Source organism: Pteronotus mesoamericanus, unplaced genomic scaffold, assembly GCF_021234165.1.
Source record: "Pteronotus mesoamericanus isolate MK-2021 breed Mesoamerican mustached bat unplaced genomic scaffold, CSHL_Meso_final contig_24, whole genome shotgun sequence".
NCBI classification, from domain to species: Eukaryota; Metazoa; Chordata; class Mammalia; order Chiroptera; family Mormoopidae; genus Pteronotus; species Pteronotus mesoamericanus.
Window position 1 is genome coordinate 7,598,565 of NW_026555100.1, and position 20,824 is coordinate 7,619,388.

At 52.8% G+C, this 20,824-nt stretch overlaps 1 protein-coding gene across 1 annotated transcript in view; it reads right to left on the reverse strand.

Annotated features, from left to right (window-relative positions):
- SLC29A3 (solute carrier family 29 member 3) overlaps window positions 1-20,824 on the reverse strand; it is a 43,536-nt gene that overhangs the window by 12,188 nt on the left and 10,524 nt on the right. The window contains exon 3 of the mRNA XM_054572655.1: window positions 6,072-6,154. Within this exon, the coding sequence (XP_054428630.1) occupies window positions 6,072-6,154 (83 nt within the window). The remainder of the gene's footprint in view (window positions 1-6,071; window positions 6,155-20,824) is intronic.

Here is a 20,824-nt window from a genome sequence, read left to right on the forward strand (position 1 = left end):
GCTCTGCCGAGTGTTTAACAGAGCAACTGCCCACTGGGCTTCCACCCCACAAAACTTAGTAATGGGGGGGAAAGAAGAAAAACGTCATCACCCCATCCTTGTCATCATAGCAAACACTCGGTACTTAATTTGTACTAGGTACTCTCCTAAGTGTTTTCTATGTGCTAACTTATTGAATTCACCTACCAGCTCTATAGATAGGTATTCTTACCTATCCTGCATGTACAGATAAGGAGACAGGTTAGAGAAGCTAAAGAAGTTGCTCAAGGTCATTTGGCTGTGAACCCAGGAGATCTGGCTACAGTTTGTGCTCTCAGAATGACACTCTAGTGCCTCCCCTGGAGCTAAGAAAATAAGGGGGTCTAGACAAGTGGCCGGGACAGCGGCTTCTTCTATGATGGTCTCCGTTGTCAGGGGCAGCAGCTGATGCCAAGCTTGCACAGCTCAGGACCAGCCCCCGCCCCACCTCCCACCCCAAATATAGGCCCTACAGCCCTCCCCGCCCCTAGCCTGCCCAGACACTGCCCTTCAGAGAGAAGCAGGGAAGGCTGATGCTCAGAGAAACTGCACATTTTTATTCCTGGGAGAGGGAACATCACCGAAAGAGGCTTTTTAATTCATCAGATTAGACTAAGCTTTAAACTGGATTGAAAGTTAATTTTCCCTCTAACTAGTGGGTAAGGGCTGGGAGAAAAGCCAGATTAGTTATACATAATTTTTTTTGATAAAAGGTAGAAAAATATATATGTACATAAATAGGTGTGAAATGATGAACATGAAAAGCAAGAAAGGGTTTTTTTCAAAGTGCTTTTTTGGCCCCAGGCTAATCTGCGTTTCCTTCTGATCCAGCGGAAGGGAACAGGTGCTGCCTCTGCTTTGTAAGGGGTAGAAGGAAGCCCAAGGAAGTACGGGGATGGAGGGTTCAAAGCCCTGGTGTCGTCTGTGGGGAGATGGGACTAGAACCCAGGTCTGCAGAGCCCCAGCTCTGGTGGTGCCCAGAGGCAGACCTTACTTTAACTTTTCAGGTAAAGAATGAGAAAATCCTGCCCTGGCTGATGTGGCTCAGTAGACTGAGTGCCGGCCTGTGAACCAAGGGGTCATTGGTTCGATTCCCGGTTGGAGCACATGCCCGGGTTGCGGGCCAGGTTCCCAGTGTGGGGCACATGAGAAGCAACCACACATTTGATGTGTCTCTCCCTCTCTCCCTCCCTTCTCCTCTAAATAAATAAATAAAAACCTTAAAAAAGAGAATGAGAAAATCCTTTTTGTGTCTCTACTGTCACCAAGAGCGCCAACTAACACAGAGGCACATCAGGGTTTCCAGCCTACATGCCCTCCTTCTTACTAGAAGCAGGCTGCACGTGACAGGTAATCAACCCCCTGCTAAGAGCAAACTTTAACCAATGCCCGGGAAGCGGGAGGATAAACACCCCAACTCCGTCCCCCCCCTCCCCCCAATCCCCTGAACACACACTAGCTCCCAGAGCTTCCCTGGCAGGTCAGCTGCTGGCCCTCGGGTGGGGGCGGGGGAGCTGGCTTACCGAGGCATTCTCCACTGGCTGCCTTCCTTCCCGGCCTCCCCCACTCTCCAACCTACACCTCCCAAATCAACTGCTTTTAAGTAAAATATCTTGTTCCAGGGTCTGTTTCTGGGGAACCCCACACTAGGACACATCTTCCCAGGGTCTGCAGGCGTCTAGGCCTGGGCAGGGGACGGTGGGCGGCCAGGTGGGGCACCTGCACCCGGGGGCTGTCGCACCTATGTAAGTGCACACCAGGCGCCCTGGAGGCGGGCGGTCAGGCCTCACCTCTGATGCTCGGGGAGAGTCTACACACCCACCCCCCGGCACCCAGTGCCCCCACCCTCTCTGGCAGTGGGAGCTGCCCCACCCACCCCCAAAATAAGAGCCAGCAGGGCCCAGAGCCCAAGCCAGGAGACTGGAGCCCTGTCCAACTCCACCACCAACACCCTGTGTGACCCCAAGCAGTCAACCTTTCTGGGCCTCAGTTTCCTCATCTCAAAAAAGAAGAGGCTGGATAAGATAACATTCAAGTCCCTTCCAGCTGATGATTCTAAATCTGAAGAAATTCATGTGGCGAGAGAGGCTGGGGACAAATGCCCAAAGGTTTTAACAGTTCCTTGGAGCAAAAAGAAGGATGAGAACAGACTAGGAGGTATGAAGAGCTACACAAGCACAGGGCCTATCTAAGCGGTCATTCCCTGGGCTGCCGCAGGGCCTGGCTGGCATCCAGTAAACACCTGCTGGATACACAGACTGACAGGCAAGGGTATCAGCAGTAAGGCGCGGCTTTCACACTGGACCGGAACCTCCCATCGCTCTGCCTCCTGGCCCCTCAGCGTGGCAGGGAGACAGCTAGGAGCACCCGCAGCGTTGCCAGCCAGCCTTGGGAACAGCTTGTCCCTTTAGCCACTGCCTCACAGACACTGCGGGAAAAGCCCGCCTCAGGAATTCCGCCAGCCTCATAGCAGCTTTCCTGTGCCTGTCACCACAAGGCAGGCAGTTACTTGAACAGGACAGTTGCTTTGGAGAGAGCTGGGGGACTCCTCACCCAGCACCCACAGGGTGGGGAGAGGAGGAAAGAGTGAGGGATGAGGAGGTCAATGCCACACACGTTTAAAAAGCAGTGCAAGCCACCTTTGCCTCTGCCTCCCCCTAAGGCCCCTCACCTGCACAGGCCTCCTCCGGGCCTGCTAATTACCAGCTACCTAACCCATTCTCCTCCAGGCCTCATCCATAGGCCCTAGGCCCTCAGGGATCTCGCCTGCGGCTATTTTCAATGTTCATAAAGCTGTATGACATGTCCTTGCTTGCGTTAAGCCTGCCTCGCATGCAGTAATAGGGGCTCGCTGGCTTCACTCTCAGTTTCTCCATCCCCAGGCTGGGGAAGTGGCCCAGGGGGTGGTGATGCTATTGGGATTTTAGGGAAAGTCTTGACAAGTGTCCGTGATGTGTATGTGCATGTGTGTGTGTGTGCGCGTGTTGGGGGGCGGGGAGTTTTCTGCTCTGGGATAGCGGGAAGGCCTTCGGGAGGCCAGAAGGCGAGATGACCGCTCCAGCCCTTGGACCCTGGGGCAGGTCAGTGACGTGACATCCTTGGAGAGAATTGCCAGCTGTACCCAGGCTGCCAGCTCCCTGCCACTCCCTTGCTTGTGAGGGCTCAGGACCCCAGGGACTGATTTCTTCACAAGTCTCCTAAATGTAAATTCTCCTCATAAGTATTTATGATGCTGCAGATTGAACATAATAAAACGCTTAGCGATTATGGATGAGCCAGTCGGAGCAAGCCAGGGTTCTCCAGGAGGCGAGAAAAGGAGACATTTCAATCTCACACACTAAATCAAAAACAGCTTAGCCTCAAACCATCTCCCCACAGAGGCTTGGGAGCACTTCCCACACTGCCTCCCTCCTGTCCTGTAGCCAGAGGAGGGCAAGGACAGGCCCTGGGGCAGGCTGGGCCCTTCTGGAGGGTGCCTTGTAGCCAGCCCTCTGCCCAAGCTGCGGGCAGAGGGGGGCGGCTGCCTGGGTGGCCCAGGGTCCCCACTGCAGACAGACCCAGGCCTTTCTAACCACTTTCTTCCGTCCAGCAGCTTGAAGCCAGAAAACCCAGGCAAGGAGGAGGCAGGGGACCCAGAGGTTCCAAGCACAGATGGAGGGGAGAAGGGTCCCAGTTCCAATCCTGGCCCTACCCTCTCACTGGCCACCTGACCTCCGTGAGCCTGTTTTCCCCCATGGAAAACGAGAGGGTAAGTCTCCTGCCCTAGGCTGTTGCAGGAGGGAGGGAACGCGGCGAAAGGATGAGAGTGCTTGGAAGTGCTCACTACTCTTCCTAGAGATCACCCTCCCGCGGCCCTGAGGGCGGCCACCCCTGCCCCTGCTGACCCCAGTCCTAGGATGCCTCCCTCCCAGCCTTCACAACCTCGGAGGCAGTGCCAAGTAAGGCGCCAGCTCCGGCCTCTCCTCACTGGCCCTGTGGTCTTGGGCCCACCTCCCCACTTCCACTTGGAAAAATCAGTAACGGCACAGCCCCCTCCTGGCTTGCTGTGCACCTTCAGTGATGTAACAAGGGGATCTCCAGGCACCGCCCCTGTCGGAGTTCAGTGACTCCAGAGCAGGCAGGGGGCAGGTGCTCTCATCGCTGTGAGCCTGGGCTGGCCCAGCTGGACAAACCCCCGTCCCCAGGACCGGCCGGGTGAGCGGACAGACAGGACCGTGAGAGGCCTGCAGAGGAGAGGGTAGTGGGAGGCCGAGGGACTCCCCATGTGGGTCTGTCACGCCTCCCTTGTCCTCCTCCTCCTCCTCCATCCCCTTCCTTTCCTCATGCCTTCCCTTTCCAGTCACTGCCAGGGACCTAGCTCTGCCCTCCAGGGGCCGGCAGTGCTGGGCGAACCCCTGGCTCTGCTCCCAGCTCCCTTCCTCCACCTCCTCCAGGGCTGGGGTCTCTGGAGGCGGCGCCCCCACCTGCTGGGACACTGAATGGAGCTCCATGTGCTGGGACAAGGCAGGCGAGGCAGGTTACGGGCCTGCAGGCCATCTGAGCACCATTCTCCTTCTTGCTCTCTCAGCCGCCCTTCATTTTTAAGATGGGCACAGATTCTTCCATTTCATCTCAGTTCCTTCCATTGAGAGATGGGGTCTACATCCCCTTAAAACCTAGTAGGCTTTGTGGCTGCTTCAACTGGTCGATGACAGCAGAGGTGACACTATGTGACAGCAGAGAGTAGGTTACAAAAGCCACATAGCTTCTGCCTTGTCTCCGGGAGCACTTGTTCTTCAGCCACAATATGAAAAGTCCTACTGCCTGAGGCCAACATGCAAGGCCCTGCAGGGGGAGGGGCGGGGCGGGAGGGGCGCCCGGGGAGCCCAGCAGCTCCAGTCCCAGCTGTCTGCCACCACAAGAGAGGCACCAATTCAGGGCTGCCAGCTGAGCCTGCTGATTCCCAGACTCATGAGAGATATTATTATTATTGTTTTAAGCAACTATGCTTTGGGATGATTTTTTTCAACAGATAATTGGACTAGCCCCATAGCATACTATGTTTGAAAAGAAAGGTCTTTGCGGGCTTAGCACACATCTGCTGCCCTCTCTTCTCCCACACTCAGAGCAGACAGCGCTAATCCATCACAGCACACTCCCCAAGGCCAGACTTGCCTTAGATTCCAGGTCAACCAAAAATCCAGGCAATCACTACAAACTGAGCAAAGTGAGATAAAACAGGTTTGTCGTTAGCGATCTGAGGTTTCAGTAGGCTGTGCCCAAGCTCAGGCTTCTAAATTATGACATAGCCACTGATTTCACCTAGTGGTAGCTTATGGGAAATGCAGGCAAAGTACTTAGGGCTGTTGGCCTTGCAAACCTAAATTGAGAACGGATGGTAAGAGCCACCCAGTGGGATCGAAGGGCCATGCTAGTTTGCCTGCCTGTCTCCTAAACCATTCCTTCTCCCACGGTGCACCTCCATGGAGGCTCTCTCCCAGCCCTTCCATAACAGAATGTTAGAAGCTCCCTGCTGCTCCGTGTGAACAGTTGACACAGGAGCTGGTGTTACCAGCTCCGCACTGAGCGGTTGGGTGATCCGTCCCACACAGCCAGAGCTGGACTTCAGGGATGCCAGCTCTGCACTTGGAACTGCTCCCAGAAATGCTTGGAAGACCAGCTTCCACAAGACTCGCTTCCTGGCCTGCCCTACCCTCTGGGCGGTGTCCCTGGGCGGCAGGGCCTTCAGCGCAGGAGGCTTTGATAGACAGGCTCCCTTGAGAGGAAAAGGGAAGATGACCCATTTCCTCACGTGCCTCCTGCTGGCCGCTGACACTACGTCACAGTATGTGTCTAGAAAGAGAAAGTCCAGCTTTCTGATGGGGCATTCCCTCGGCAGGGGCCCAGGTAAACTGATCTGACCTCTCAGTCTCCATGGAGCAATGTGAGCTGCCTGCCTCCTACCTTGGCGGCCGCCACTTAAGCAGGCAGAAAAGCAGCAGCCACAGACAAAAGGGAAGTGGGAGAGGCTGTAACCGAAGGCCAGGCTTGAGAGAGGGAGGAGAGTAGCCTACCTGTTGACAAGCAGGAAGTTCGCCGCGAGGCACAGCACGGAGGGCACGGTGGAAGCGATGGAAAGGTAGCTCTCAAAGTAATTCTGTAAGCACATAAGTGAGGAGGCCGCTGAGGTTACTTGGGATGGAGGGGAGGGGCCCCACCAGAGCTTAGCGACAGGGCTCCTCTTGGTGGGAACTCTCCCTGCTGTCTTCAGAGAGCTACGAGTGATGGGTTGGTCTACCCAAGGTGGCATGGTCCACTCACGGGGTCACTCAACACACAGACACAGAGAGGAGCTGCACTAAGTACTAGGGTTATAAAGAAGGAAAACACTTTCTCTCTGCCCTCAGAGAGGCCCCCCATGCTCTGCAGCCTCTCATCGACCTATTCTACTTGTTCCACTGCAGACGAGGCTATGGGGCCTCGACTCAATGCATGTCTGCAAAGAAAAAAAATTTGCCCTATCAGCCTTCTTAGCCCAGTGTCAAATTTCAGTGTTACCCAAGTGGGCTTTGGTATGACTCCTCATACCAAATCACATTCTCACGTGCTAACAAGTGAGGCCTCTTAAAAATAGACCAGGCCCTGATACCTGCAGGGCCACTTTGTACTGATTCTGGATTAGTTCCTTCCATAGAGCTGCTACTGAATGTCAAAGGCATTCAGGGAAGTGGCTCCTAGACTGGCCAAGGTGAGGAAATGGGGCATTTCCTGGAAGCAGCTCAGGGGTATTAGAGACAAAGAGTGTATGAACCCACAGACAAGATAACTAATTGCTGATCATAATGTGCTGAAACTTACAGCTAAAGACGCTGTGTAGCAACTGTTTGTGTTTTTCAAAACTCGGAGAATTGTCTACTTATAAGGGTGGATTTTATGGTGTGCACATTGTCCCCCAATATCCTGTCTAAAAACAACAAAACATTGGACAGGGCTGCCAGATCTTGGCTTTGCCATTGTATGTCAAACCATGAACCCCAGGTCAGCAACGATGGGTTCTAAGCCATGACAATGCTTACACGTATTAAGCATTTACACTGTCACATACAAGGGCTTTATATGAATTACAGTCTTTACCCTAAAAAATAAAAAAAGAGCTGTGAGCATTCTACTCTGGAAAGCCTACAAAACTGAACTTACCCGAGGAAATATTTTAATTACAAATGTGCCAAGTGCAAAAAACAATGTGTGCAAAACACTTGCCCACGTGCAAAGAACTCTAGCAATTGTAAGGTTCATTATACAGCAGCAACTTTCAACTGGTGTGCTGCAGGAATTCTAAAACACGTAATGCCCGAGTATTTAGTCAGGGGCACTGACCTCTTTTCCCTTAGATTGTCAAATTTAAAAAAATGACAACAGCCAACACAATAATAACCATGCACAATTTTGATTCAAAAATTTGATTTAAAATGAATCAAAATCATGCCTATTTTTTAGGTCAGGTCAGCAGAAATACATTTTTTGGTGTGCTGCAGAATTTTAGTAATTAGTTTATGTGTGAGGTGAAAAAGGTTGAAAATCTCTACTACAGAAGACAACACGGGCTTCCTGCCCATTAAGAGTGGAGTATACCACTAGGGGTGTAAGACAGAATGTAAAGGTTTTTTAACATCTCAAAACACTGCAGGAAGAGATGTTAGAATTCTGCGATTTTTAAATTATTTTTTATTTTTTTGCCAAATCAGAAGTAGGAGCAGTGAGTTCTAAGGGAATTCCAGGTAGGGGAGTAGAACGAGGGGGACTGAGCACTTGAGACTGGGAATGGGTGTGGGTGTGGGATAAGGTCCCAGAGGAGGGGGGGATTTGAGTGAGACCCTGAAACAGAGGGTCAAATCTCTCCTTTCCGGGAGTCTGACTGCAACGTGGAGGCCAAGAAAGATGTCACAACAGGCTCCTCTGGTCTGAAGCAAAGATGGTTCCGTAGCCCCTTTTTAAGCCTGCAGAGTGCTTTTGGTCTCTGAAACCTGTACCCTGAATGTAAGGTCACGGCAGCTTTGCAATTAAAATGATAATCACAGCTCATGTGGTCCATCAACCATGAGCCTTAGAAATAGCCTTCCTCCCGCCCGGTGCCACCTCATTGTTCCTGCCCTGATGGGCTCAGCAGAGCCTGGACTGGTCGGAGGCACTCAGTCAATTACATCTTGACACAGTGGCTGGGCGTACGTGAGGGCTGGCAAGCAGACACCAAATGGGAGAAGTGGAAAAAGGCCCCGAGGAGCAGATGGCTGCAGATGGGGGCCAAGACGACCCCAATGCGAGCCCCCAGGGAGGGGCCCTTTGCTCAGTGGTTGCTTATTCCGTGGCGAGTCCATGCACAGCCATCACACAGAATGTAGTACCTCTGTCTTTGTTTTGTTGTTGTTTTTTGAGAAGGCTCAGGTTCCCTGACGGTTTAGGAATGGGGATTTCCTAGGTAATTGAATGTTCTGGCTTGTTGATACTTAAATGAAAATTGTTCTTTTAATGTTGGAGAGGCTATGACTCCCTTTCTGTTGACTGAGTCCATTTCTCTGTTAAACAAAGAGCATGTGGGGCGGGGGAATGCGGGGTGGGGGGTGGGCAGGCAGGGCGGGCTTGACCCTGGGCCATCTTCCTACCGGTACAGATGGGGCTGCGGGTGGGGTGTAGGCTGACTCAGCACACCACATGGAACTTTTTTCTTAAACCTAATTTCTGATATAAACATGTCATGGGTTTTTGTTTCTGGGGTTTTTTTTTGTTGTTGTTGTTTTTTTTTTTTTACTTATTTGCTGCTTTTGCTTATAAATAGAGTTCTAGAGAAATGAGACGTGCTGAGCAGACTCTTAAGGTGGCTTCACGACCCCAGCCTCCTGTGCTCACATGCTTTTATGAGTTTGGGCAGGACCTGTGACTTGATTCTAACCAAGAGAATACAGTAAAGGTGACAGGTATACATGATGATATGCATGGTATTATGTTACATGAGGCAGTAGCAACCATCTTGCTGGACTCTTTTTTTTCCTTCTGTGATGGCCTGAAGGAGCAACCGGCTTTGCTGGAGAAACCCATGTGACAAGGACTGCAAATGATCCCTAGTTGCTGAGAGCTCTGTCCTATGACTGCAAGGAAGTGACTTCTGCCAACCACCCAGATCAACATGGAAACGATCCTTTTCCAGTAGGGTCTCCAATGAGACTACAGCCTTGGTCAACCCCTTGATGGCTGTCACGTGAGCCCTGAGCCAAGGACGCAGCTAAGCTACATCCATACTCCTGGCCTCCCGATACTGTGATATAAGAAATCTGTGTTTTTAAGCCACTAAATCTGAAGTATTTGTTAAGCAGCAATAGATTAATTAATAGGGGTTTAAGATAGCTGAGTTCCTACTAACCAGGGCTTTTCTGAAATTGAAGCCTTCCTGTTGTAACTTAAATTCAGTTCCTCTACAAAAACAGGGACAACTCATCATGATCTTTTATTCAACCTCCGCTGAAATTAGGATCATTTTTGCAAGCAGCATGCACTGATTTCAAGAACCTGGACTCAGTTTACGTTCCACCCTGGATCTGCTCACTTCACCTGTCCCTCAAACTTTGCCTTGCTACTTGGTCCCATGGTCATAAAGCCACTGCCACCGCTGTCACCAGAGAGGAGAGACCCCTGCACCTGTGTACTGCCTGGGCTACACCTGCTCCCTGGTGGCTGGGGAGGCACCAGGTGAAACTCTCTGAAGGGCAGGGGAGGCAAAGTCTCACGAGGTAGACTTTGACCAATGAGCGGCAGGGGGTGGGAAGGAGACAAGAAAGAAATCATTTGCTCTTCCTCTCCCCTAGTACACTGTTCCGAAATGCGGTGACTGCACGTGGCATTGCTGGAGACAGCCCATGTGCATGAGCAACCAGCTGCATTTGGTTGCAAGACTAAGGGCAGCCCAGAAATACCGAGGCCTGTGTTTGTTCTCTCCCATTCCTGCCCCACTTCCCTTTTCCTGCACTCTTACTTCCCCAGGACTGCACTCCCGGAGACACTATTTGCACAGAAGGTGTTGCCTCAGGCTCCTTCGTCAGAAGAGCCCCACAGTGAGGACCCTACCTGCAACTCTTGACACTGCACTTTGCAGACCTGCAGCTGGCATTTCCTTCCTGGCTTCATCTCACTTGCTTCTAAGGGAGTTGGGACTACCGCCTCCCATCTTACTCAAGGAAAGAAAAGACATTTTAATACTGGTTCAAACTCATTACGATTAGAACGGTAAGAGTACTGCCCCCTCGAGAGCAACTGTAATCGCCACCCCATTGGGTGTTATCTTGTAATGCAATGTTTTGGGATGACTCATACCACAGTTCATCTCTATGTGGGCCTGATTCACCGTGAGAGCTCCTCCAAAGGCGGTGTTGTTATTCATCCTACAGAGCTCCTTGCAACATGGTTGGTGAACGTGGCCTCTACCTTCAGAGGTAAACCCAAGGTTCGCAATGGCTAGATGCAGCCAAGGGCTGGAGGGCAGTGGGTTGCCTCATATGACAGCAGAGGTGGTGCTTTGCACAATGCCAGGGGGCACCAGTCCTGCGACTGTAATACAGGGGAGCCCCTTGGAGTTGTGCAGGATGGCAGCCCTGAGTACACAGTCCATAGAAAACCTGCAGCCCTAGGGATCAGTTTGGGTCTTGTGTAGTTGCAGGTGATTCAGCGAGAAGGCAGGGCTGGAAGGTGGGTGGGTGGATCCAGCAGCACAGGATACTAGGAGATGGTAAGGCTTCCCGTGCAGGTTTCCCTGCCTCGGCCGGTAGGGGGCCCAGAGGCTGCTAACTCCATGGCCCTCAGTCTGGCTGGGAGGCCACTGTCCATTCAGATCAGCCTCACTTCTGTTTTAACCCATCCTTGGTTTATTGAAGATGTGGCAAGTCCCTGTGTGCCCAACACAACGCTGGTGTTTGGCATATAAATTAAAATAGAAAAGACACAGTGCCTGTTGCCCTCAGGGAGCGTGGAGTCTGGTGTAATCCTACGGCTGCAGTACAATACAATAGAAACAAGGTGCGGTGGGAGCGGAGGGAGGAGGGGAGGGGAAGCCCCCACCAAACTGGGGAAAGTCTGCAGATGGGCAAGGGGAAGTGGGGAGCTAGAGGACAGAGCAGCATTCCAAGAGGAAGGCGCGTGCAAAGGCACGGAGAGATGTTTCTTTGTCCCTTAGGACTCCAACCCAGGTTGGTTTGTTGGCTTTTCTGAGACCATTCATTAGGAAGGAATCTGCTGAGCTGAGAGCCAACCGCACTGTTGTCTTTTCATTCCGCACACACACTGGGACAGAGGCTGGGACAGAGGCACATCGCCCACCTTGCCCCCTCAGGGTGCTGATGTGAGAGAATGGCCCCTCAGTCACCATTCTGAATCCTCCAACCCAACGAGAAGTGAGGCCCAGCTCTGGGGAATAAAGAGAAAACTGCTCCTTGAAAGTCTCATCTACTCTCCCAGCCCTTCACTATCTCCCCTGTACTCAGCAATTACCTGGGGCTCAGGAGGGCTCAGCACTCAGCTTCTGGCAGCAGTAACACCAAAGGCCATCCTTGGCACCTGCCATGTAACCCAAGCATGGAAAAGGAGGCCCTCCAAGGTACCAGGTAACTGACATTTGAACAAACCTGCTTGTATGTGGTCTGAACAGACTCCAGTGCATTTACTCTTAACAGAGCCTGTAAGAGCAAGGCAGGGCTGGGATTGCTCCCACTTCACAGAGTAGAAGCCTGAGGCTGAACAAGGTAGGTGATTGCACAGACGTTCCTACTTGGCAAGTGCTAGAGGCAGGATCTTCTGATACGGGACAAAGAGAGGGCAGAGACAGAGTGAGGAGATATTTCTCATCACTCCACAAACCACTCTAGTTGAGGCTGCTGGCTTTACAGACACACAAGCCCAAGCACTGTCAGTGGGCCTGCAGGATGTCACTGGGACAACCAGCGGCCAGGACTACCGGTCCACCTGCCTTCCCGGTAGTGAGCAGCGAGCAGCTTAAAGGTTCCATCAGCATGGCACCTTCCCTCTGCCCAGCCCTTAAGAGCAGGGGATCTGCCAAGCCAGGGAATGACAGGGTCTCTCTCGTCTCTGCCTGCTAACTCTCTCTTCTCCTTTAAACCCCACTGTCCATTTCCCTGGCCATTCCCACAGGCCTGTGGATCTGAGTAGTGTTAAAAAAGGAAAAAAAAAAAAGATTAAGAGAAAAGCACTCACTTCTGTCAGCCACCAAAATGGATGGACACGGTCCGCTGATAAGCATAGACCATGTTAAAGGGGATATTATAGCTGGGAAGCACCAGGCAGGCTTCCAGCCTCTCTCCTGACTGCAAACCCAGCGAAGCGTCCCCGACCCTGCTGGATGGGTCGGGTGGGGCTCAAAACCCAGGCTGTGGACAGACCCTGGTAAAGGGGAGCCCAGTGCCAGAAGCACCCCCAGGTGCCAGCTATGTGTGGAGAAGCCACTTGTGGCTTGGGCCCAGGGCACTTGATCACTTGCAATGGAGATGAGGAAACTCACTTCCATTGGTTACACTCTGGGTCAGTTCATGAATACCAGGGAAGGGGAGAGGTGCTCTTCAAACACAATTTAAGAGCCCACCAGAGCCAGCTGGCCAGATGTGAAGCCCATTTTGTAACGGGGAACATTTCCTCTCCTCCGCCACGCTGAGAGGCTCCGTGCTAAGCATCTCTTCTGGAAGAATTTAATTCCGGGCTCAGAGTCCAGGTAAAGAGGTTTCTTCGAGCAGGGAGGCCCTGAAATGAGCCCGTTTATCTCTGGCAGGCCCTGGTTAAGCTCCCTCTCCCTTGAATGCCATTTGGGCACTTTGAAATAAGTGCTGCAAATTAGTCATGAGCTGCGGCAGACTAACCTGGTGCCGGGTGCCCGGCGGCTTCAGCGAGGCAGCTCTGTGCAGCCCCTACCTCGAGAGCGAGGCAGCAGAGGCAGCCGGGCTCCTGCGGGGCGAGAAAAAGCGATTCGAGCCTGGGGGTGGCAGCTCGAGGCAGCAAAGCGTTACCTGGATCACAGGGGCATGAAATTAGTAGCAGCGAGCAGGCTGGAGCCAAGAATAGTTTGCCATTGCAAGTTACTGCCCTATGATAGCCCAGTTCTGCAGCCTGGTATGTTGCAGGGGAGGCACCCTTGCCCTGGCAGAGGCCAGAGTCATTGCTGGGCATGCCAGGAAGTGAGCAGAGGGCAGGTGCCCCACAAGGGGTATGGGAGCATCCTCTCTGCACCTTCCATGCCTCCATGATTGGGGCACTGACCCAGGAAAGCTAACAGTGCGTGCCTGAGGGCATGTGCGACCCGAGAGGACTGGCTGGGCCGGGAGGGAGGGGCAGTGCCTGTTCCAGGGGCCAGACAGATGAAAGAGACAGGAATCCGGATCGACCACGGAGTGGCCAGGGGCCCAAGGGCAGACCGAAGCTGGGGTCAGAATCAGACAGGTAAGCCCTGGAAAGATGCAGGCCAGACAGACCCAGCCACTCTTAAGGATGGGGGCCACACCCGCCCTCTGACGCCGGGCTTCTCGGGCCACCTCCAGGCCTGGGCTCCCTGGGACCACTATAAATCTTGCTCTTTAATAGCCAGGAGGCCCTCCCCAGCTGCAGTCCTTTTTCCTATCTCCTTTGCAATCCTCACCAGAGATAAGCAGAGTTCCTGAGTATTTCTGCGGTGAGCCTCCCCTCTGTGTAAGGATTTCTGGGGCCCACCTCCTCGCCTCTTGGCAAGAAGGTGCTCAGCCAACAGCCCAAACTGCCTTCCTAGAGATCTGCACCATGAATTCTCACCTTCCTTGCCTGCATTTTCTCTCTCTCCTTCATTGCCGATCCTTCCTTCTCTTCCTGCTAAAAGGCCCACTCAGATCTCCTTTGGGCTAAGGAAAAACTCTCTTTGTCTTTGGTGCCTCTGGCCACTGGGCCCTTCCTTCCCTTCACTCCAAACTCCCTAAGAAAAGCAGCGCACATCCCCGCCGTTAATGACTCACCCGTCCTAGGCTGCTCTGAGGAAAGGCTCCCTCAAAGGGTCCTCTTTGCAATCCACCCACAGCCGTGGCCTGGTCTCAGTCCTCACGCTCCCGACAGCACATGCCACCGCATCTATGTGGGTTGAATAGTGCCCCCCTCCCCAAATGCATGTCTACCAAGGACCTCAGAATGTGACCTTATTTGGAAATAGGGTCTGTGCAGATATAATTATTTAAGATGAGGTCATACTGAATCAGGGTGAGCCCTGAATCCAATGACTGGTGTCCTCACAAGGCGAGGACACACAGGCAGGCACGCCGGGGAGCACCCTGTGAACACCGGCAGCAGCAGCAGTTCCGCTGCCACACCCCAGGAGGCCCAGGGTGGCCGGGAGGCCCCGGAGGCTGGAGGAGCCAAGGCAATTCTTCCTGGAGTATTTGCGGGGATGGGGCGTGGGGAGAAGAGGAGGGAGCATCGTCCCGCTGGCCCCTTGAATCTGGCGGTCTATCGTCCAGAACTGTGAGAATAAAATTCCTGCTGTTCTAGACATGTAGGCCGTGTGCCCTGTTATGGCAGCCACAGGGATCCACCATATCTTCCCTCCAGTGCTCCCCACTTGACTCACGAGCCACCACCCCCTAGTAGCCAGTCTAACTCTGCTTTCTGTGCCATTGCAAGTTACTGCCCTATGATACAGAGGGGCATCCCGAGCCCCATCCTTAGTTTCCTCCCTCCCCGTGCTACCGTCCTGCCTTGAAAAGCTCACCTCCCCTGGCTGCGAAGACCCCCATGTTGTATCAGTCCCCGCCTCCAAACCACTCTCACTGCCCGCCAGCTCTCCCGCCTGGGTGGCCTGTCGAGCCCAAGCTCCAAGCTCCCAAACCGAAGGCCTTGAAGAGCCCTAAGCACCCCCCTGCCAAGGCTCCTTGGCCATCCCTCCTTTCCGCAGTGCCCTCTCTTCACGTTCCTTTGGTTTCCCCTTCACCCTCACTCATGTCAAGCACGCAGGACCACGTCCCTGTCACCTGACTATGGCTTATGTTCCCACCCAACCCCCCCACAGCTCCCCCCTGCCCACACTGGGTGCCAGCCACCCCATCAGCTTCCCGCCTCCCCCCATGCTTCTGCTCAAGCTCCACCCTGGACTGGCCACCCTCTGCCTCCCCCCGTCCAAGCCAAGCCCAGCTGTCCTGTCCTTGTCGGCCCCGCAGGGCCCAGCTATGCCACCTGCTTCTCCAGAGCCTCTCCTCCTGGCCCCTCCTCAGGGCTCCTCAGTGTACTGTCCCCTCTCTTTCAGACCTTTTTCAGGATACCTTGGGGGCTCCAGTTTGGTTAAATGATGGGACGGGTGGAGATGAGGGAAGTGGGAAGGGAAGACTAAGGGAGGGTCTCAGGTAGCGGGCTGGAGAGAGGCGTTCGCTTCGGAAGGAAAGAGGAGGGAGTTATGGGAGGCCTCTGAATGACAAAGCACGATGGCCGGTGTGAGGCACAGAGGGGTCGCCTATCAGAAGGCCGTGGACGAATGGCGGGGGCTGCGGGGAGCAGGTGGCAGTGACTATACACTTATCCATCCATTGATTCACTTAAGAAGTCTTGATCTTCTAGAACTCAGTCACTTATTTGACAAACAATGGTTGAGCACCTTATTTGCCCAACCTGTGCTAGAGACTGATGCCACAATGCACTAGGGATGGGGGCAAAATAAATAAATAAATAGATAGATTGCACTTATCATAATAAATGCAATGACAAGAAAAACCAAATAATGGCTAAAATAGAGCCTAACGGGACTGATGTTGGCAAGCGCAGTGAGAGATGACCTCTTGAAAGAGGCAATGTCTGGGCAGAGACCCAAGGGGAAGCTATGTGAAGCATGTGGGAAAAAGCATTCTGGACAAGAGGGAACAGCATACTGGCCCTGAGGCAGGAACGAGCTTGGTCTGTTCGGGCAACTGGAAAACCAGGTGATCTCAGAAGACAGAGAGTGAGGGGACCAGGCCTGGGCGGGGCCAAGGCATCCAGGCTGGGGTGGGAACCACTGCAGGGTCCTGAGCGGCTGAGAAACTTGGTACCAGCACACATACGCTGAGCCCTCTCCATACCCTGCTGTTCTAAATGCTCTTCACGTATTCACTCCCTCAAAGCTCATAGCAACCCTTGGAGGGAAGATTGATGTTGCAGGTGAGGAAACTGAGGCTTGGAGAGGTCAGGTACTTGCCCAAAGTTGCACAGCTCAAACGCAGCCTCCTGTCCCCACAGCTTGTGCCTTACCTGTCACAGTGGATGGCTTTTCCATTTTTTGTCTTAAAAAGACCACTTCTGCAGTCTCCCATGAAAAACTGATTGGAGGGAGTGCCCTGGGAACCAGTGGCCAGCGAGGCTGACAACGGAAGGACAGAGGGAAACAAAGCTCTAACTCCCACGCTTGATCGTCTTGGAGTAAGTCGGGTGAGCCACTGGCTGGGCAGGGAAGGGGGTCTGTTCCGGTGCAGCCTGAGCGGGCCGGGTAGAATAATGACCCCACAGTGAGGTTCCAAACCCCTGAATGTGGGACCACGGCATACAGTCCCGCGACGAGGGTTTTCCTCCTGTCTTCTCTCTCCTTGCCAGGCCAGCACTGACACAACATACTCTCTGCGAAAAGTTATAGATTAACTCATCACTCTGCTCATATTCGTTGAGATCAACAGATATTCTAGGCACATGGGATTTAGTTCAAGTTCCCACTTTCCTGGAACTGACGTTCTGGTCAAGGAGACAGTCGTGAGTAAGTGTCAGGCAGTGATAAGTATTAGGAGGAGAAATTATGCAGGGCAGGTACCTCCATCACAGACCTTAGAACACTGGGGAAAGAACTATAAGGATGCGTCTAGACCGGGGTGGGGGTGGGCATCAGCCTGCTGCCCCGGGGCCAACTCTGCACCTCTCTTTTTTCTAACTACTGGAAAACGGCCTCCCCTGCTTGTTTAGGAATTGTCTATGGCAGTTTTCACTCTGCAAAGGCAGAATCAAGTCGCTGCAAGAGATGGTGTGGCTCACAAGCCTAAAATATTTACCATCTGGCCCTTTGGAGAAGTACTGTGCCAACCTCAATCTAGTTTCTTAAATCAGGAAATGGAGCCCCAAGTCACCCAGCAAATTTAAAACTAAGTCAGAAACTGAGCCCAGCTCTCCTGAATCCCGGATCTTTTTACCACTCAGGGTGAGCACAAAAAAATGGAAGCATCATTTCTGTCTACCCTTCCATTCCCTCCCCCGTCAAACCTTCGCCAGGCTCCCTAACAAGGGCCAAGCTGGCCTGATTTTTACCCTTTTTGTTTCCTCTATGTGTCTTCAGGCTGGAACCTTAGAAGGCAGAGAAGTGACTCAGAAAAAGATAGAGGGAAGGGCCAGAGACAGAGGGAGTCCTGTAAACCCATACACAAGGGACCCCAGCTTATGAGGGGTGACAGCTGACTTGAGGCTAGGTCCCCTGCTGATGCATGGGCCAGCCTGTCCTTCCTCTTCTGCAGCCTGACTCTGTGGCCAGGACAAGGAGGAAGTGGCCTTCCAGGAAACTCCCCACCTACCCACACAGTCCTCGCCTGACCGGGGCAGTTTCTGCAGCTCCCAGAGTGCTGACATGAGTCAATGTCCCAAGGCTGACCATGTGGGGCCAGGGACTATGCTCTGCAGCATGTGGATAAAGGGGAGGTGGCCTGGGGGTGCTCCAGCTGCTCTCTGCAGAAGAAAACCCAGGAGAACTACTGAGAACACAGGGGATACTGAATAGACAGAGTCGGCACTTCCTCACCAGACACGACGTCTCCCCTTTGGGAGGCTGCTTCTCTTTGGAGGGCCACATGGGTCAAAATCCGCGAAACCACACTGGCTGCTCCAGGCCTTGGGCACATGCATGCAGAGGCACATGTGCACCCTGCAAATACATGCACGTACAAAGCTCCAAGAGGCAAGCAAGGGCCCCCCCGACCCCTCCCAGACAGTGATCCCCGTAACAAAGGTGCTCGGCACAGACTCCAATTTGGTTCTGCTCTCTGGGTACTTGTGATGATAAATTGCATTAAGGAGACACTTGAGCACTTAAGGCCCAGGCCATGTTCTAATTTGTCCAGGAAATCGCCTCTGGATTCTAAGGACGAGTGTGGGAGGAAATAAAATCAAAGGCAGAGAGGGAGCGATCGATAGCCTGGGAGAGGCAGGGAGCAAGGCCCAGGTGGGGAGACCGGGCCGTGAGCACACGGGGAGAAAATAAAAAGAGGATTTGAGAACTCTGAGGCCACCGAACGCATGGCTGACAGCGCTTCACATTGGGCTTTTTCTCTCCCTCTGCAGGACGCAGCTAGAGCTAACGACAGAAGAAAAAGCCATCGCAGGTATATTTATTGGGAATGGCATGCTGGCTGGGTCTGCATTTAGAATCAGGGGGTGGAAAAAGGAATTAAAAAAATGACTCACTTTTCGTTCTAATTTTTAAAAATGAGTTAGAGCACCCATCCGCACTAGACTAAGCCACTGGGCAGCGGCAGGGAGGGATGCGCTCTCTCCACCTGGCGGCCACACCTACACCCTGTGCAGGAAGCCCAGAGCCCCATTCCCCAGATCCCTGGACCAACCTGCCATCGCCTTTTTTGGGACAACAGGGCTCAGGCAAAATCCGGCTTTAACCTGCTTTCATGGGGGACGAGACGAGGAGTGTTTCACTCAGCACCATTCTTGGGAATTCTGCTCTTAAAAAGCGGACTGTGTCTTTCTTGTTTGGAGTTATACAAAGAGCGTCATGATCCATCTACATCCAGACTGGTACATGCTTCTCAAGGAACAGCACATGGCACAGAGGAAGTGACTCCCAGACACCTGCCTTCCTGCCAGCTGGCCACCGTGCCCAAGCCTACCTGGGGGAGAAAGAGCCTGTGGGTGGGGCGGGGGGTGGGGTCCAGGAATCTGGCTATTTACCAAGTGCCCCAAGAAATCCAATGCCAATTTGCATACCCCTGGGTTGCAGCCCCCATTCTTGCCTTTGTAGCTCTGTGGCACTAGCAAGTTAGTTATTAGCCCCACTTTCCTGACTCATAGATGGAAAAATGCATCCTCGTGGCTGGCTGTGAGGTTAGAGGCAAACAGGTGGAGCAGGGTTTTTCATGTTATAGATTGCAGCCCACTAAAGGACATGAAATTCACCTAACAGGTCAGGACCAGAACTGTATCACAGTATTTCGTTTTATCTTCAGCTGCCTCCACTACTAGTCCTGAAGATGAACTGTCTGCATGGTCTTGGTCTTCTGGGACCCCTCCCCCAACAGCGCGTCTGAGCCCATGCCCTCCGTCTGCTCACATACCTCACTCCACCGTACGCCCTCCTCCTCCTCAGCACTCGTTTCTCCCCCTCTACTGGACCATTCACACTAGCACACGAGCTGGCTGCTGCTTCTCTTACACTAACAAAGCAAAACCGGAAAACTGGCGGTGCCCTTCTTGACAACATCTCCTCTGTAACTCCCGCCTCATTTCTACAGTGAGAGAGTTTTAAAGCAAAACTCCTAGACACAGTTCTCCAGGTTTGCTGTCTCTAATGTTCCCCCGCCCTTCCCATCCTCTTGCTCACAGCCACGGATCCAGCTTCTGCCCCTTCCCCTTTGGCACTGTTCCCCAAGGCCACCAAGGACCTATGCAAGGTTAAATCCAAAGGCAGACTTCTCCATCCTTAGCCTGAGCGGCTTGTAAGCCACTTACAAGATCAGCACAGATGATCACTTGCTCCTCCTTGAAAACTACTATCAGAGATTTTAAGGTTTAGATGCTGCCTCATGAAACTGTTGTTTCCATTATGGACATGCAGACCTTGAATATTTTGTCTAGATGGCATGTATGTTGTGGTCAAAAGAAATCTGAAAACATGTGAAAACACTGACATAGAGCCTAGGGTTTAGAATGGACAATACGGATGCAGGTGGCTGGGTGTGAGTCCCTGCTGTCCCTTGCTTTGTCCCTAGGAACAAATTACTTATTTTTTTGAGCCTTGGTTTGCTGCTCTGTAAGGTGGGCATCATAATACCTGTCCCACAAGGGATAAATGATAATGGAAAAAAATACAACAAAAATTTTAAGTAAATAAATAAAAACAATACTGGTCTCTTGGGGCTTAGTAAGGACCAAAAGAGATCAGAGAGACCTACTCTGGCACACAGTAGGTTGCTTAACACATACAGTGGAACTAAAGAAAGAACCAGTACCCTTCGCACATGGCCGGGACATGGGAAAGGCAGCGAATGTTTTCAGGATTCTGCTCAGTCTTCACATGGCAGCGACCTTGTAGGGAGTGGTAGGTATCAGAACTTCCCTCCCAGGCATGTCCGGCGCGCTCTGTAAGTGCTGCCACGGGAAGTCTGTGTGCACAGAGGCCCGGGGCCATAGGGCCTGGCCCCAGGCCACACATCTGGTGGGAGAGGTCACCACTAGGACAGGAGCTGAAAGAGGTCCTTCTGTCACTATCTGGGCTCCTCCCAGCTACTCTATAGTCCCATGAGACAGACAGACCCAGCTTTCTCGCAGGTATGGAGCTTTTAAAAAGTAAATTACCCATCAGTCCTAAACTCCTGGAGCAAGTCACTGTCCACAACCTGACCCAGCAAAGAGAGGTTCCTGGCTGGTCCTCACAGTGACAGTCGGTTCTCATGGCTTCACTTTCTCTGGCTTGTGTCACCCCAGGTGACAGGAGTCCAGTCCTCAGGACCCAGTCAGTCCTTCTGCTCCTTTTCCAGGAGTCTGGCAAATAGGGAGGAGGGGAGAGTGACTATGGAACCCCCAGTTCCCACCAGAGGGA